This window comes from Sebastes umbrosus, chromosome 22 (genome assembly GCF_015220745.1).
Source record: "Sebastes umbrosus isolate fSebUmb1 chromosome 22, fSebUmb1.pri, whole genome shotgun sequence".
NCBI classification, from domain to species: Eukaryota; Metazoa; Chordata; class Actinopteri; order Perciformes; family Sebastidae; genus Sebastes; species Sebastes umbrosus.
Genome location: NC_051290.1, coordinates 10,321,317 through 10,338,701, shown reverse-complemented (window position 1 = coordinate 10,338,701; position 17,385 = coordinate 10,321,317). Strand labels below are relative to the sequence as shown.

The window sequence follows — 17,385 nt, the reverse complement described above, 5'->3', positions numbered from 1 at the left end:
AAACAGAGACATGTTCCATAGTGCAAAACATGTTAGTAAAAAGGCAGTAATAAAATTAGTAGTGCAAAGTACAAAAAAATATACCAGATATAAAAATACAAGGCGATAAAGAAAACTGTTAAAAGTGAATATAGTGCAGGGTAACAGCTGTGATACACGACTAATAAAAAAGTGAATATAGTGCAGAACAGACTGTTAAAAATGAGTATAGTGCAGGGTAACTCCAGTAGCTTAGTCTATGAAAGTGCACTGTGTGCATTATTATTTGTCCTGCAGACAGATCCTCATTTAAACAAATGCTTTTAATGTGGAACAATGGAAAAAATATATAAAAATAGGAGCAGTATATACAGTAATGACAATAAGCAGACTATTAACAAAATTGCACAAGTGGAAAATGATATTGCACAGTGAGAATGAATGAATGAATGAATGAAATTCCAGTCAGTTTGTTGGTGTGTAAGTGGTCTACTGGGAGCAGTGCCAGTTGTGGTCTACTGGGAGCATTGCTGGTTGTGGTCTACTGGGAGCAGTGCTGGTTGTGGTCTACTGGGAGCAGTGCTGGTTGTGGTCTACTGGGAGCAATGCTGGTTGTGGTCTACTGGGAGCAGTGCTGGTTGTGGTCTACTGGGAGCATTGCTGGTTGTGGTCTACTGGGAGCAGTGCTGGTTGTGGTCTACTGGGAGCAGTGCTGGTTGTGGTCTACTGGGAGCAATGCTGGTTGTGGTCTACTGGGAGCAGTGCTGGTTGTGGTCTACTGGGAGCAGTGCTGGTTGTGGTCTGCTGGGAGAAGTGCTGGTTGTGGTCTACTGGGAGCATTGCTGGTTGTGGTCTATTGGGAGCAGTGCTGGTTGTGGTCTACTGGGAGCAGTGCTGGTTGTGGTCTGCTGGGAGAAGTGCTGGTTGTGGTCTACTGGGAGCAGTGCTGGTTGTGGTCTACTGGGAGCAGTGCTGGTTGTGGTCTACTGGGAGCAGTGTTGGTTGTGGTCTACTGGGAGCCGTGCTGGTTGTGGAGTCTGACAGCTGCAGGAAGGAAGGACCTGCGATAGCGCTCCTTCACACACTTTGGGTGGAGCAGCCTGTCTCTGAAGGAACAATGGATATATTCTGTATGAAAAAAATATATAAATATATGTTAAAGATAAATATGTTCTTTCAGCAGAGGTTCAATAATAATACTTCACTAATTACACACATTTCAACTCTGCATTTATGTTGTTTATTCATCCCTAGAGGATCCCTGTTTCTCCATAGCAGGGGTCAGCAACCTGCGGCTCTGGAGTCACACGCAGCTCTTCATCCCCTCACCAAGTGGCTCCCTGTGGATTTTTAAAAATGGAAATGAATAAGTGTTCTTTGTTTACATTTTTTATTTTTATTTATCATTGTTGTAGGTCTGTGGTACGACGGTACGACGGAGTATAAGGGCCACACTGAGGAAAAAAAATAATCAGAGGTTTCAAGAATGAAGTCATAATATTATAAAGTAGTAATTTTACGTGTTATTTTCTTTTTTTCTCGTAATATTCTGACTTTATTCTGGAAATCTCAGATTTTTTTTCCCTGTGGATCTGAATGACCCTGCTATGAAAGCAGACATCCTAAAAAACGCAAGTCTCTAAAATCTATCCTGCAACACAGAACCATTCATACGCCCAGAGAAGATGTAAATGACTTCTAAAGAAACTCTTTCTTATTTGGCCAGCTCTTTGTTTTACCATCACAGAGTTTGAGAGAATGTGTAGGTGTGTGACTGCAGAAAACAAATTTGTGCAGCCCCAGGCGCATCAGCAGAGCACAATGCAAAACAGCTGCCACAATATACACAGAAGGGTATTATCATGATTAGAATATAACCAAATGGCTTGTTTCGTTGTTTTATCATTCCAGGCACTGGTGGACTCGGTGAAGACGATGCCCTGACCTTTACGGTGCCCTTCTAGTAGAGAAAAAGTGATGCAGTGCCCTCTAAGAGGCCCTTCCAACGGAGAAAATGTGATGCAGTGCCTTTAAGGCTGCCTTTCCATTGAAGAAAACGTGATGCAATACCCTCTAGGTGCCCTTCCAGTAGAGAAAACATGAGTCAGTGCCTTCTAGGGTCTAGGCCCACTTCCTATGACATACTATACTATGACTGGTTTACTATGAAAACCACATAAAAAGTCATAGTGTGTCTGGTACCTGAATTAATCATGAATTGCAGTGTTTTATATTTTTTATATATATAAATGCATGCATAAATGTACATCTAAATAGTTTGTTAATTATTTACTTACATTTTCTGTATTTTTTGAGTAGTTTTTGGTGCTTTTTTGCATTTTTTTTTATTGATAGTGACAGTGAGAGTTTTGAAGGTGGAGAGAGAGGGGGAGGCATGCAGCAAAGGGCCGCAGGTCAGATTCAAACCCGGGCCGCTGTGATAAGGACTCCCCCTCTACCAGGTGAGCTACCGGGGCTGGATAGATTTATGGAAACATCATGTTCAAGGTTAAAATAAGCACTTTGTTAAGGTTAGGAGACTTTTGTCGTCTTGCTTATCATAATAACCACATGGTTAAGGTCAGGGAACGATTGTGGTCAAGGTTTAAAAATAACAATGTTGACGGTAAGTTGGAAACAGGAAAAGAACAGCGGCTGAATCTACTGATTCTGACGTTGTTCTTGGGAAGACAATTTTTCCGGATGGTTTTGGAAAAAAACATTTATTTGCATTGCTTTTTGCATTAACAGGCCGGTGGATTTTGTCCGTGACGGAGAGAAGCTGCGCTTGAATTTCCATAGATTTGCCTACGAACAGTAATGAAAGAGCTGGGGTCGCATGTTGAGACACACAGTCCACAGGTCAGCATGATGATGGAGAGGATCTTGCTGGGTGTCTTGAGTCTCTCAGGTCAGTGAATTCTCTGATATTTGTGATGTCTAACAGTGCTTATTACTGTGGAGTATTGTAATACTATGAGCTGTAATAGTTTGAACCACCTTATATTTAAGAGAAGGTGTTTTCCTCATAGGGTGGATCATCCCCTCCATATGCCTTCACCGTCAGTACCACTATGTTGCTGATTTAAAGACTTGGACTGAAGCTGCCTCCTACTGCAGACGGACATACACAGACCTGGCCAGCATTGAAAACACTGAAGAAATGAACCAACTTATGAACACTGTTTCATCTTCCAGCAACAGCCCTGAAGTCTGGATTGGTCTGAGAAGTGCAATCGTCTGGAGGTGGTCTGATGGCTACAGAGGGACTGGGTCTAGACACAGGAACTGGAGAACTACTTATAATGAACCAGATTTTGGTTCAGGTGTTCAGTTCTGTGTGTTCACTAGAGGTGATGGAAAGTGGTTCGATCATTTTTGCTATAGTGAAATTCCATTTATCTGTTACAGAGGTGAGGATCTAGCGAGGCACGTTTTGATCTTGAACATTTTTTATTTTGAATTTTCATTATGTGACATCTCCACTTATTCAGCTAGTTACAAGGTACATTATTGTGCATCCAAAATCACTCCAAATTATAAATAATATATAAATAAGCAATGAACTAAACCTAAGCTTTAACCTAAATATACAATAAATCTAAAAATATTTAACAAATAAAAGTAAGAAAAGGTAAATAAATAAGCATGGTTATTTTTCATTAGTCTTAAAATAAAGTATTTTTTTATTACAGTTACATTAAGAGAAAATGTTTTGTATTGTGTATCTGAAATGTAGCTATTTACTATTTATTTTTAAATTATGTTATAGAAGCATTTCTCCTTTTTTTTAAATTTATTTATGTATTTATTTATTTATTTATTTATCAAAACAGATATAGCAAATAACGAACCTTATATATTTCTTGTGTATACAACTTATAAATAAAGCAGGGGGACCAATATTATAAAAGAAAAGAAAAATAATTGGATAAAAACAAGTGTTGTATTATTATTATAACAGTTATTTTGTTTGTACATTCAGCTATAGATTAAATGTATTAGTTGACACAGATAATCAGCTCAGGAATGTTTGACTAATTGTACATTTTGATTTATAAATATGAAATTTGGTCAAATTAATTACGTAAAGCTAAGAGCAAGAGTCTCTGTCATATTCAGTAAATCCAAGCTATACATTTATTTGTAAAGTAATCAAAATTCACAGTAGATATGTTGTTTGAGCTTCTCACAAAAACTACAGCTTACATTAATGTCTTTATTAGGCTTCTGTAAATGATGATTGGTTGGATAAAACAAATGAGGCATTAAGATATCTCTTTGATTTTATGGTCAGAAAAAAAGCTTAATAATAAATATATTTCCAATAACACTGGACCAAAAAGGCAGGATGTGTACTTAATATATAATAACTTAATATTAACTTAATAATAACTTGCTGAAACAGTTGGATTGTCAGATATTTTTTTTTATTCTTGAAAAAAAAAAAATTCCAACAAAAGAGGTTAATTGCCATTTTCCTTAAAACCTTTAAGAGCTAAAACAATTTAACGGGACAGCTTAAAAAACAACTGAGGATTCCTATGGAGCAGCGGTCAGCAACCTTTACTATCAAAAGAGACATTTTAGACAAAAAAAAAAAAAAAGATTTGTCTGGAGCCGCAAAACATTTGAGCATTGTGATGAAGATAACACAGCCTACAGTCTAAGTATATAGTATATAAGTCTAATGCAGTGAGGGCCAAAGAGACAATGTACTACGTAGTATTAGGGCAACACTGAGGGAAAAAACATCTGAGATTTCCAGAATAAAGTCAGAATATTACGAGAAAAAAGTCGTAACATTACTAGAATAAAGTCTTAACTTTACGAGAAAAAAAGAAAATAACACGTAAAATGACTACTTTATAATATTATGTCTTTATTCTGATTATTACGACTTTTTTCTTGTAAATCTTTGACTTTATTATCATAATATTATGACTTTATTCTTGAAATCTCAGATTTATTTTTTTTTCCTCAATGTGGCCCTAATACTCCGTCGTACAGTCGTACCAAGTAGCCCTACATGTTATAGCACATATAATGCATGTTCACCATGGGTTTCTGATAAGCCTATAAGCACAGCTAAAGTTGGGTTTAAATTTCAGAGCTCCGTCTTTTTTCTTTCTTTCTTCTGAGAACTTTTCCCTTCCTTGAAGAAGACCTTCCCATCAGGCTGCTCTCTCCATTTCAGGGTGGCTCCCGCTACTTTGGTCTCCAGTCTGTCCTGGAGCTGGGAAACACAAATGGAAGCCATTTCAATAGACATCAACTTTGTTTGGAAACCCAGAGAGGACGTGAACCCAACAAAATTATTCACACCGTTTTACTTAAAACAAATTAGATAGATAGATAGATAGATAGATAGATAGATAGATAGATAGATAGATGGACAGATAGACAGATAGACAGATAGACAGATAGATACATAGATAGATAGATAGATAGATAGATAGATAGATACATAGATACATAGATAGATAGATAGATAGATAGATAGATACGTGCCTTTTTCAGGATGTCTGCTTTCACAGCAGGGTCATTCAGATCCAGAGAGGAGTCCTCCGGCTTCATCCTCAGCCTTACTACCTGCCTATTTGCTGTTGCAGAATGAACAGAGAAATGAAACATTAGTTTGCTGTGGTATTACTTTTTTGATACCATAAAAGGACAGTAAATCACTCACCAGGGAGGCTGTAGCAGACAAACGGTAATCTCCTTTCACAGTCAACAGCCCTCCATTTTCCTGAACTTTGCATAGCAACACCACATACATGTGTCAATGAGCCAAGTGGGTTTTTAACGGCATCCCAGTAGCTGAATTTGTAGTTGCTACCATCAGACCAATTGAAATTGGGATCTCTAAATAGGCCAATCCATGCCCGGTCTTGACTCGGCACCAAACTCTGGATCTCCTGGGTCTCAGTGTCGTTCCTCACAGTGGCCAGGTCTATGTAGTTCTCCCTGCAGTACCTCTGAGCACTGGACCAACTCATTCTTTCATTCACAAAAACAAATTCAGGATCCAGCTGTGTTCCTGCAGTTAGGGTTGGAGGGGGGGGAGAGGAGGAAATGTCACATACTGAAATTCAAAATAAAACTTTTTCAAGATCAAAACACGCCTCGCTAGATCCTCACCTCTGTAACAGATAAATGGATATTTAGTATTGCAAATCTGATCATACCACCTTCCATTATTTTTAGTGAACACACAGAACTCACGACCTGAATAAAAATTTGGTTCACTGTATCTGGGGTCCCAGTTCCTGTATTCAGACCCAGTCCCTCTGTAGCCATCAGACCACCTCCAGACGATTACACTGTACAGACCAATCCAGACTTCAGAGTTGTGGCCGGAAGATGAAACTGTGTTCATAAGTTGGTTCATTTCTTCAGTGTTTTCAATGCTAGCCAGGTCTGTGTATGTCCGTCTGCAGTAGGAGGCAGCTTCAGTCCAAGTCTTTAAATCAGCAACATAGTGGTACTGACGGTGAAGGCATATGGAGGTGATGAGCCACCCTATGAGGAAAACACCTTCTCTTAAATATAAGGTGGTTCAAACTATTACAGCTCATAGTATTACAATACTCCACAGTAATAAGCACTGTTAGACATCACAAATATCAGAGAATTCACTGACCTGAGAGACTCAAGACACCCAGCAAGATCCTCTCCATCATCATGCTGACCTGTGGACTGTGTGTCTCAACATGCGACCCCAGCTCTTTCATTACTGTTCGTAGGCAAATCTATGGAAATTCAAGCGCAGCTTCTCTTTGTCTTCCCAACAACAACGTCAGACTCATTGTTTCAGCCGCTGTTTTTTTCCTGTTTCCAACTTACAGTCAACATTGTTATTTTTAAACCGTGACCACAATCGTTCCCTGACCTTAACCATGTGGTTATTATGGTAAGCAAGACGACAAAAGTCTCCTAACCTTAACAAAGTGCTTATTTTAACCCTAAACATGATGTTTCCATAAATCTATCCAGCCCCGGTAGCTCACCTGGTAGAGGGGGAGTCCTTATCACAGCGGCCCGGTTCGAATCTGACCTGCGGCCCTTTGCTGCATGCCACCCCCTCTCTCTCCACCTTCAAAACTCTCACTGTCACTATCAATAAAAAAAAATGCAAAAAAGCACCAAAAACTACTCAAAAAATACAGAAAATGTAAGTAAATAATTAACAAACTATATAGATGTACATTTATGCATGCATTTATATATATAAAAAATATAAAACACTGCAATTCATGATTAATTCAGGTACCAGACATACTATGACTTTATTTATGACACACTATGACTTTTTATGTGGTTTTCATAGTAAACCAGTCATAGTATAGTATGTCATAGGAAGTGGGCCTAGACCCTAGAAGGCACTGACTCATGTTTTCTCTACTGGAAGGGCACCTAGAGGGTATTGCATCACGTTTTCTTCAATGGAAAGGCAGCCTTAAAGGCACTGCATCACTTTCTCTCTACTAGAAGGGCACCGTAGAGGTCAGGGCATCGTCTTCACCGAGTCCACCAGTGCCTGGAATGATAAAACAACAAGACAAGCCATTTGGTTTTATTCTAATCATGATAATACCCTTCTGTGTATATTGTGGCAGCTGTTTTGCATTGTACTCTGATGCTGATTCGTCTGTGGCTGCACAAATTTGTTTTCTGCAGTCACACACCTACACATTCTCTCAAACTCTGTGATGGTAAAACAAAGAGCTGACCAAATAAGAAAGAGTTTTTTAGAAGTCATTTACATCTTCTCTGGGCGTATGAATGGTTCTGTGTTGCAGGATAGATTTTAGAGACTTGCGTTTTTTAGGATGTCTGCTTTCATAGCAGGGTCATTCAGATCCACAGAGGAGTCCTCCGGCTTCATCCTCAGTTTTAGTACTTAAAGAGAAATGTACCTCTAGTGGTATCTCTCTATACAGATAGTTTTGGTGTCCAGGTTTTGACTCACCTGTCTCTGATAAGTCTGCATCCAGTCCACAATGAGGCTGAATGGATAATTCACAGAATACGTTTTCTTGGGGAAAGAGTCATCATGAAAACTGTGTTAAGGTGGCGAGGGCTGGAGACTCTGGACATTTGAGTATTGGACGTGAGGTAACTGGAATTAAGGAGAGAGAGAGACAGGAAATTCCACCAAAAGTGAGACTTTATAACAGCTGTGATACACGACTAATAAAAAAGTGAATATAGTGCAGAACAGACTGTTAAAAATGAGTATAGTGCAGGGTAACTCCAGTAGCTTAGTCTATGAAAGTGCACTGTGTGCATTATTATCTGTCCTGCAGACAGATCCTCATTTAAACAAATGCTTTTGATGTGGAGCAATGGAAAAAATATATAAAAATAGGAGCAGTATATACAGTAATGACAATAAACAGACTATTGCACAAGTGGAAAATGATATTGCACAGTGAGAATGAATGAATGAATGAATGAATGAATGAAATTCCATCTGAAAATATCAGGTTATTGTCAGTTTGTTGGTGTGTAAGTGGTCTACTGGGAGCATTGCTGGTTGTGGTCTACTGGGAGCATTGCTGGTTGTGGTCTACTGGGAGCAGTGCTGGTTGTGGTCTACTGGGAGAAGTGCTGGTTGTGGTCTGCTGGGAGAAGTGCTGGTTGTGGTCTACTGGGAGCAATGCTGGTTGTGGTCTACTGGGAGCAGTGCTGGTTGTGGTCTACTGGGAGCAGTGTTGGTTGTGGTCTACTGGGAGCCGTGCTGGTTGTGGAGTCTGACAGCTGCAGGAAGGAAGGACCTGCGATAGCGCTCCTTCACACACTTTGGGTGGAGCAGCCTGTCTCTGAAGGAACAATGGATATATTCTGTATGAAAAAAATATATAAATATATATTAAAGATAAATATGTTCTTTCAGCAGAGGTTCAATAATAATACTTCACTAATTACACACATTTCAACTCTGCATTTATGTTGTTTATTCATCCCTAGAGGATCCCTGTTTCTCCATAGCAGGGGTCAGCAACCTGCGGCTCTGGAGTCACACGCAGCTCTTCATCCCCTCACCAAGTGGCTCCCTGTGGATTTTTAAAAATGGAAATGAATAAGTGTTCTTTGTTTACATTTTTTATTTTTATTTATCATTGTTGTAGGTCTGTGGTACGACGGTATGACGGAGTATAAGGGCCACACTGAGGAAAAAAAATAATCAGAGGTTTCAAGAATGAAGTCATAATATTATAAAGTAGTAATTTTACGTGTTATTTTCTTTTTTTCTCGTAATATTCTGACTTTATTCTGGAAATCTCAGATTTTTTTCCCTCAATGTGGCCCTAATACTCCGTAGTACATTTGCACTTTGGCCCTCACTGCATTATACTTATATACTATATACTTAGACTATAAACTGTGTTAACTTCATCACAATGCTCAAATGTTTTGCAGCTCCAGACACATTTTTTTTTTATTTGCCTAAAATGGCTCATTTGATAGTAAAGGTTGCTGACCCCTGCCTTAGATGGAGAAAACATGATGCAATGCCCTCTAAGGGGCCCTTCCAGGGAAGGAAATGTGATGCAGTGCCCTCTAGCTGGAGGTCTCCTCTGTGGATCTGAATGACCCTGCTATGAAAGCAGACATCCTAAAAAACGCAAGTCTCTAAAATCTATCCTGCAACACAGAACCATTCATACGCCCAGAGAAGATGTAAATGACTTCTAAAAAAACTCTTTCTTATTTGGTCAGCTCTTTGTTTTACCATCACAGAGTTTGAGAGAATGTGTAGGTGTGTGACTGCAGAAAACAAATTTGTGCAGCCTCAGACGAATCAGCATCAGAGTACAATGCAAAACAGCTGCCACAATATACACAGAAGGGTATTATCATGATTAGAATATAACCAAATGGCTTGTTTTGTTGTTTTATCATTCCAGGCACTGGTGGACTCGGTGAACACGATGCCCTGACCTCTACGGTGCCCTTCTAGTAGAGAGAAAGGGATGCAGTGCCTTTTTAGGGTCTAGGCCCACTTCCTATGACATACTATACTATGACTGGTTTACTATGAAAACCACATAAAAAGTCATAGTATATCTGGTACCTGAATTAATCATGAATTGCAGTGTTAAGTGTTTATAAAACGTCACTAATCATTTTTTATATGTATAAATGCATGCATAAATGTACATCTAAATAGTTTGTTATTCATTTACTTACACTTTCTTTATTTTTTTAAATAGTTTTTGGTACTTTTTCATCTTTTTTTTTATTGATAGTGAGAGTTTTGAAGGTGGAGAGAGAGGGGGAGGCATGCAGCAAAGGGCCACAGGTCAGATTCGAACCCGGGCCGCTGTGATAAGGACTCAGCCTCTACCAGGTGAGCTACCGGGGCTGGATAGATTTATGGAAACATCATGTTTAGGGTTAAAATAAGCACTTTGTTAAGGTTAGGAGACTTTTGTCGTCTTGCTTACCATAATAACCACATGGTTAAGGTCAGGGAACGATTGTGGTCACGGTTTAAAAATAACAATGTTGACGGTAAGTTGGAAACAGGAAAAGAACAGCGGCTGAATCATCTGATTCTGACGTTGTTCTTGGGAAGACAAAGAGAAGATGTGCTTGAATTTCCATAGATTTGCCTACGAACAGTAATGAAATATCTGGGGTCGCACGTTGAGACACACAGTCCACAGGTCAGCATGATGATGGAGAGGATCTTGCTGGGTGTCTTGAGTCTCTCAGGTCAGTGAATTCTCTGATATTTGTGATGTCTAACAGTGCTTATTACTGTGGAGTATTGTAATACTATGAGCTGTAATAGTTTGAACCACCTTATATTAAAGAGATGGTGTTTTCCTCATAGGGTGGCTCATCCCCTCCATATGCCTTCACCGTCAGTACCACTATGTTGCTGGTCCAAAGACTTGGACTGAAGCTGCCTCCTACTGCAGACGGACATACACAGACCTGGCCAGCATTGAAAACACTGAAGAAATGAACCAACTTATGAACACAGTTTCATCTTCAGGCCACAGCTCTGAAGTCTGGATTGGTCTGAGAAGTGTAATCGTCTGGAGGTGGTCTGATGGCTACAGAGGGACTGGGTCTGAATACCAAATGATTGTTTCTGAATTGAACTGTGTTCACCAGTCCCTTCATCATTAATAGTACTGACTTGCATTTACACTCCAAGAAGGTTGAGTGACTGGGGGTTAGACCGTGTGCCAATCACCTCAAAGTAAAATGAAAGTAATAGTTCACTTTAGGAGTTAATTTGTTGTTTTTTCTGTCAGGGAGAGTTGAGAAGATTGATATGATTGTCATGTCTGTGTGTTTAGTATGTAACCTGTGCCAGATGGTGATTAACTTAGTTTAGCATTCAGACTGCAAGCACGGAGAAACAGCTAGTCTGGCTCCACTTGTTGAGGATAAAGGGGAAAGTCATCTCAAATAAAGTCTCACTTTTGGTGGAATTTCCTGTCTCTCTCTCCTTAATTCCAGTTACCTCACGTCCAATACTCAAATGTCCAGAGTCTCCAGCCCTCGCCACCTTAACACAGTTTTCATAGTGACTCTTTCCCCAAGAAAACGTATTCTGTGAATTATCCATTCAGCCTCATTGTGGACTGGATGCAGACTTATCAGAGACAGGTGACTCAAAACCTGGACACCAAAACTATCTGTATAGAGAGATACCACTAGAGGTACATTTCTCTGGAAGTACTAAAACTGAGGATAAAGCCGGAGGACTCCTCTCTGGATCTGAATGACCCTGCTATGAAAGCAGACATCCTAAAAAACGCAAGTCTCTAAAATCTATCCTGCAACACAGAACCATTCATACGCCCAGAGAAGATGTAAATGACTTCTAAAAAACTCTTTCTTATTTGGTCAGCTCTTTGTTTTACCATCACAGAGTTTGAGAGAAAAAAAAATGTGTGCAGCCACAGACGCATCAGCAGAGCACAATGCAAAACAGCTGCCACAATATACACAGAAGGGTATTATCATGATTAGAATATAACCAAATGGCTCGTTTTGTTGTTTTATCATTCCAGGCACTGGTGGACTCGGTGAACACGATGCCCTGACCTCTACGGTGTCACTCCATTGAAGAAAATGTGATGCAATGCCGTCCAGGGTCTAGGCCCACTTCCTATGACATACTATACTATGACTGGTTTACTATGAAAACCACATAAAAAGTCATAGTATATCTGGTACCTGAATTAATCATGAATTGCAGTGTTAAGTGTTTATAAAACGTCACTAATCATTTTTTATATGTATAAATGCATGCATAAATGTACATCTAAATAGTTTGTTAATCATTTACTTACACTTTCTTTATTTATTAAATAATTTTTGGTGCTTTTTCGCCTTTTTTTTATTGATAGTGAGAGTGAGAGTTTTGAAGGTGGAGAGAGAAGGGGTGGCATGCAGCAAAGGGCCGCAGGTCAGATTCGAACCCGGGCCGCTGTGATAAGGACTCCCCCTCTACCAGGTGAGCTACCGGGGCTGGATAGATTTATGGAAACATCATGTTTAGGGTTAAAATAAGCACTTTGTTAAGGTTAGGAGACTTTTGTCGTCTTGCTTACCATAATAACCACATGGTTAAGGTCAGGGAACGATTGTGGTCACGGTATAAAAATAACAATGTTGACGGTAAGTTGGAAACAGGAAAAAAACAGCGGCTGAAACAATGATTCTGACGTTGTTCTTGGGAAGACAGAGAAAAGCTGTGCTTGAATTTCCATAGATTTGCTTACGAACAGTAATGAAAGAGCTGGGGTCGCACGTTGAGACACACAGTCCACAGGTCAGCATGATGATGGAGAGGATCTTGCTGGGTGTCTTGAGTCTCTCAGGTCAGTGAATTCTCTGATATTTGTGATGTCTAACAGTGCTTATTACTGTGGAGTATTGTAATACTATGAGCTGTAATAGTTTGAACCACCTTATATTTAAGAGAAGGTGTTTTCCTCATAGGGTGGATCATCCCCTCCATATGCCTTCACCGTCAGTACCACTATGTTGCTGATTTAAAAACTTGGACTGAAGCTGCCTCCTACTGCAGACGGACATACACAGACCTGGCCAGCATTGAAAACACTGAAGAAATGAACCAACTTATGAACACTGTTTCATCTTCCGGCCACAACTCTGAAGTCTGGATTGGTCTGAGAAGTGTAATCGTCTGGAGGTGGTCTGATGGCTACAGAAGGACTGGGTCTGAATACCAAATGATTGTTTCTGAATTGAACTGTGTTCACCAGTCCCTTCATTATTATTAGTACTGATTTGCATTTGCACTCCAAGAAGGTTGAGTGACTGGGGGTTAGACCGTGTGCCAATCACCTCAAAGTAAAATGAAAGTAATAGTTCACTTTAGGAGTTAATTTGTTGTTTTTTCTGTCAAGGAGAGTTGAGAAGATTGATATGATTGTCATGTCTGTGTGTTTAGTATGTAACCTGTGCCAGATGGTGATTAACAGTTTAGCATTCAGACTGCAAGCACGGAGAAACAGCTAGTCTGGTTCTGTTCAAAAATATATATGGTTTGTCCTTTTGAAGGATTACTCCAAACGTCCGTGATGGATTTGAATGAAATGTTTTGGAGGGATGGGGTGTGCTACAATTAACAATCCATTAGATTTTGGTGGCGATCCGGATCATGATCTGGCTTTGGGAATTTCTTTTAATAACTCCGCTCAGCCTGAGCCTAGTTGACTCTGAACAGCACAGGTGAGCCCAATCAGCACACAATCAGTGCTTCTATAAGTAGGAGGTGTAATGGAAAATGACATTGTATGTAATGATGTCTCTTTATGCAACAGTGGAAAGTTACTGTCTGTGTGCTCTTCCCTCATGTAGTGGAAAAGTACTGAGTGTTGACTTTTACTGGGACACTGTCTGAGTAAAACAACTCCTTTTCTCACAGTCCCTGTTGTAGATTTCTATATAGTCACATTGTAATAATCTCCTGCAGTGCACTCTTCTGCAGACTTTGTGTGACTCTGTATAACCAGTGCCTCTTCTTGCAAGAATAAAATACAACAAAGACATTTCATCTCTTCGAGATCCTTATTTCAACGTTCATTAGGACTCATCTCGGAATATTAATTGAATTTCCATTACAGAGGTGAGGAGAAGAACATGTCTCTGTTTGCCCTGCTACCAGCCATACCTGATCCTCAGCCTTCATCAAGTGTGTCTTCAGAAATACACCACTTGTTGAGGATAAAGGGGAAAGTCATCTCAAATAAAGTCTCACTTTTGGTGGAATTTCCTGTCTCTCTCTCTCCTTAATTCCAGTTACCTCACGTCCAATACTCAAATGTCCAGAGTCTCCAGCCCTCGCCACCTTAACACAGTTTTCATAGTGACTCTTTCCCCAAGAAAACGTATTCTGTGAATTATCCATTCACCCTCATTGTGGACTGGATGCAGACTTATCAGAGACAGGTGAGTCAAAACCTGGACACCAAAACTATCTGTATAGAGAGATACCACTAGAGGTACATTTCTCTGGAAGTACTAAAACTGAGGATGAAGCCGGAGGACTCCTCTGTGGATCTGAATGACCCTGCTATGAAAGCAGACATCCTAAAAAACACAAGTCTCTAAAATCTATCCTGCAACACAGAACCATTCATACGCCCAGAGAAGATGTAAATGACTTCTAAAAAACTCTTTCTTATTTGGCCAGCTCTTTGTTTTACCATCACAGAGTTTGAGAGAATGTGTAGGTGTGTGACTGCAGAAAACAAATTTGTGCAGCCTCAGACGAATCAGCATCAGAATACAATGCAAAACAGCTGCCACAATATACACAGAAGGGTATTATCATGATTAGAATATAACCAAATGGCTCGTTTTGTTGTTTTATCATTCCAGGCACTGGTGGACTCGGTGAACACGATGACCTGACCTCAAGGGTGTCACTCCATTAGAGAAAACATGAGTCAGTGCCCTCTAGGGTCTAGGCCCACTTCCTATGACATACTATACTATGACTGGTTTACTATGAAAACCACATAAAAAGTCATAGTGTGTCATAAATAAAGTCATAGAATATCTGGTACCTGAATTAATCATGAATTGCAGTGTTAAGTGTTTATAAAACGTCACTAGCCATTTTTTATATGTATAAATGCATGCATAAATGTACATCTAAATAGTTTGTTATTCATTTACTTACACTTTCTTTATTTTTTTAAATAGTTTTTGGTACTTTTTCATCTTTTTTTTTATTGATAGTGATAGTGAGAGTTTTGAAGGTGGAGAGAGAGGGGGTGGCATGCAGCAAAGGGCCACAGGTCAGATTCGAACCCGGGCCGCTGTGATAAGGACTCCCCCTCTACCAGGTGAGCTACCGGGGCTGGATAGATTTATGGAAACATCATGTTTAGGGTTAAAATAAGCACTTTGTTAAGGTTAGGAGACTTTTGTCGTCTTGCTTACCATAATAACCACATGGTTAAGGTCAGGGAACGATTGTGGTCACGGTTTAAAAATAACAATGTTGACGGTAAGTTGGAAACAGGAAAAAAACAGCGGCTGAATCTACTGAGTCTGACGTTGTTGTTGGGAAGACAAAGAGAAGCTGCGCTTGAATTTCCATAGATTTGCCTACGAATAGTAATGAAAGAGCTGGGGTCGCATGTTGAGACACACAGTCCACAGGTCAGCATGATGATGGAGAGGATCTTGCTGGGTGTCTTGAGTCTCTCAGGTCAGTGAATTCTCTGATATTTGTGATGTCTAACAGTGCTTATTACTGTGGAGTATTGTAATACTATGAGCTGTAATAGTTTGAACCACCTTATATTTAAGAGAAGGTGTTTTCCTCATAGGGTGGATCATCCCCTCCATATGCCTTCACCGTCAGTACCACTATGTTGCTGATCCAAAGACTTGGACTGAAGCTGCCTCCTACTGCAGACGGACATGGACATACACAGACCTGGCCAGCATTGAAAACACTGAAGAAATGAACCAACTTATGAACACTGTTTCATCTTCCGGCCACAACTCTGAAGTCTGGATTGGTCTGTACAGTGCAATCGTCTGGAGGTGGTCTGATGGCTACAGAGGGACTGGGTCTGAATACAGGAACTGGAGAACTATTTACAATGAACCAAATTTTGATTCAGGTGTTGAGTTCTGTGTGCGCACTTCACGTGATGGAAGGTGGTGGGATGCTCTTTGCAATACTAAATATCCATTTATCTGTTACAGAGGTGAGGATCTAGCGAGGCATGTTTTGATCTTGAAAAAGTTTTATTTTGAATTTCAGTATGTGACATTTCCTCCTCTCCCCCCCTCCAACCCTAACTGCAGGAACACAGCTGGATCCTGAATTTGTTGTTGTGAATGAAAGAATGAGTTGGTCCAGTGCTCAGAGGTACTGCAGGGAGAACTACATAGACCTGGCCAATGTGAGGAACGACACTGAGACCCAGGAGATCCAGAGTTTGGTGTGGAGTGGAGACTATGCATGGATTGGCCTATTTAGAGATCCCAATTTCAATTGGTCTGATGGTAGCAACTACAAATTCAGCTACTGGGATGCCGTTAAAAACCCACTTGGCTCATTGACACATGTATGTGCTGTTGCTATGCAAAGTTCAGGAAGATGGAGGGCTTTTGACTGTGAAAGGAGATTACCGTTTGTCTGCTACAGCCTCCCTGGTGAGTGATTTACTGTCCTTTTATGGTATCAAAAAAGTAATACCACAGCAAACTAATGTTTAATTTCTCTGTTCATTCTGCAACAGTAAAGAGGCAGGTAGTAAGACTGAGGAATAAGCCGGAGGACTCCTCTCTGGATCTGAATGACCCTGCTGTGAAAGCAGACATCCTGAAAAAGGCACGTATTTATCTATCTATGTATCTATCTATCTATCTATCTATCTATCTATCTATCTATCTATCTATCTATGTATCTATCTATCTATCTATCTATCTATCTATCTATCTATCTAATTTGTTTTAAGTAAAACGGTGTGAATAATTTTGTTGGGTTCACGTCCTCTCTGGGTTTCCAAACAAAGTTGATGTCTATTGAAATGGCTTCCATTTGTGTTTCCCAGCTCCAGGCCAGACTGGAGACGAAAGTAGCGGGAGCCACCCTGAAATGGAGAGAGCAGCCTGATGGGAAGGTCTTCTTCAAGGAAGGGAAAAGTTCTAAGAAGAAAGAAAGAAAAAAGACGGAGCTCTGAAATTTAAACCCAACTTTAGCTGTGCTTATAGGCTTATCAGAAACCCATGGTGAACATGCATTATATGTGCTATAACATGTAGGGCTACTTGGTACGACGGTACGACGGAGTATTAGGGCCACATTGAGGCAAAAAAAAAAATCTGAGATTTCAAGAATAAAGTCATAATATTATGATAATAAAGTCAAAGATTTAC

At 39.9% G+C, this 17,385-nt stretch overlaps 2 protein-coding genes across 3 annotated transcripts; one reads left to right on the top strand and one right to left on the bottom strand.

The window, feature by feature from the left end:
* The first annotated feature begins 2,761 nt into the window (after positions 1-2,761).
* LOC119482153 (secretory phospholipase A2 receptor-like) lies at positions 2,762-17,189 on the top strand. The gene is made up of 5 exons (XM_037759572.1): positions 2,762-2,890; positions 3,012-3,392; positions 16,309-16,659; positions 16,746-16,837; positions 17,061-17,189. Exons 1-5 carry the CDS (start codon positions 2,800-2,802, stop codon positions 17,187-17,189), a joined length of 1,044 nt encoding a protein of 347 aa, XP_037615500.1. The 5' UTR covers positions 2,762-2,799.
* On the bottom strand, positions 4,866-7,013 carry LOC119481280 (secretory phospholipase A2 receptor). Of its 2 annotated transcripts, none has more exons than XM_037758057.1 (4): positions 6,121-7,013; positions 5,669-6,019; positions 5,491-5,582; positions 4,866-5,215 (listed from the first exon to the last, which is right to left on the bottom strand). In XM_037758057.1, exons 1-4 carry the CDS (start codon positions 6,368-6,370, stop codon positions 5,087-5,089), a joined length of 822 nt encoding a protein of 273 aa, XP_037613985.1. In that variant the 5' UTR covers positions 6,371-7,013; the 3' UTR covers positions 4,866-5,086. The 2 variants fall into 2 exon arrangements, with proteins under 2 accessions (XP_037613985.1, XP_037613986.1); XM_037758058.1 differs by having other exon boundaries at positions 6,205-7,013.
* Positions 17,190-17,385: the final 196 nt, after the last annotated feature.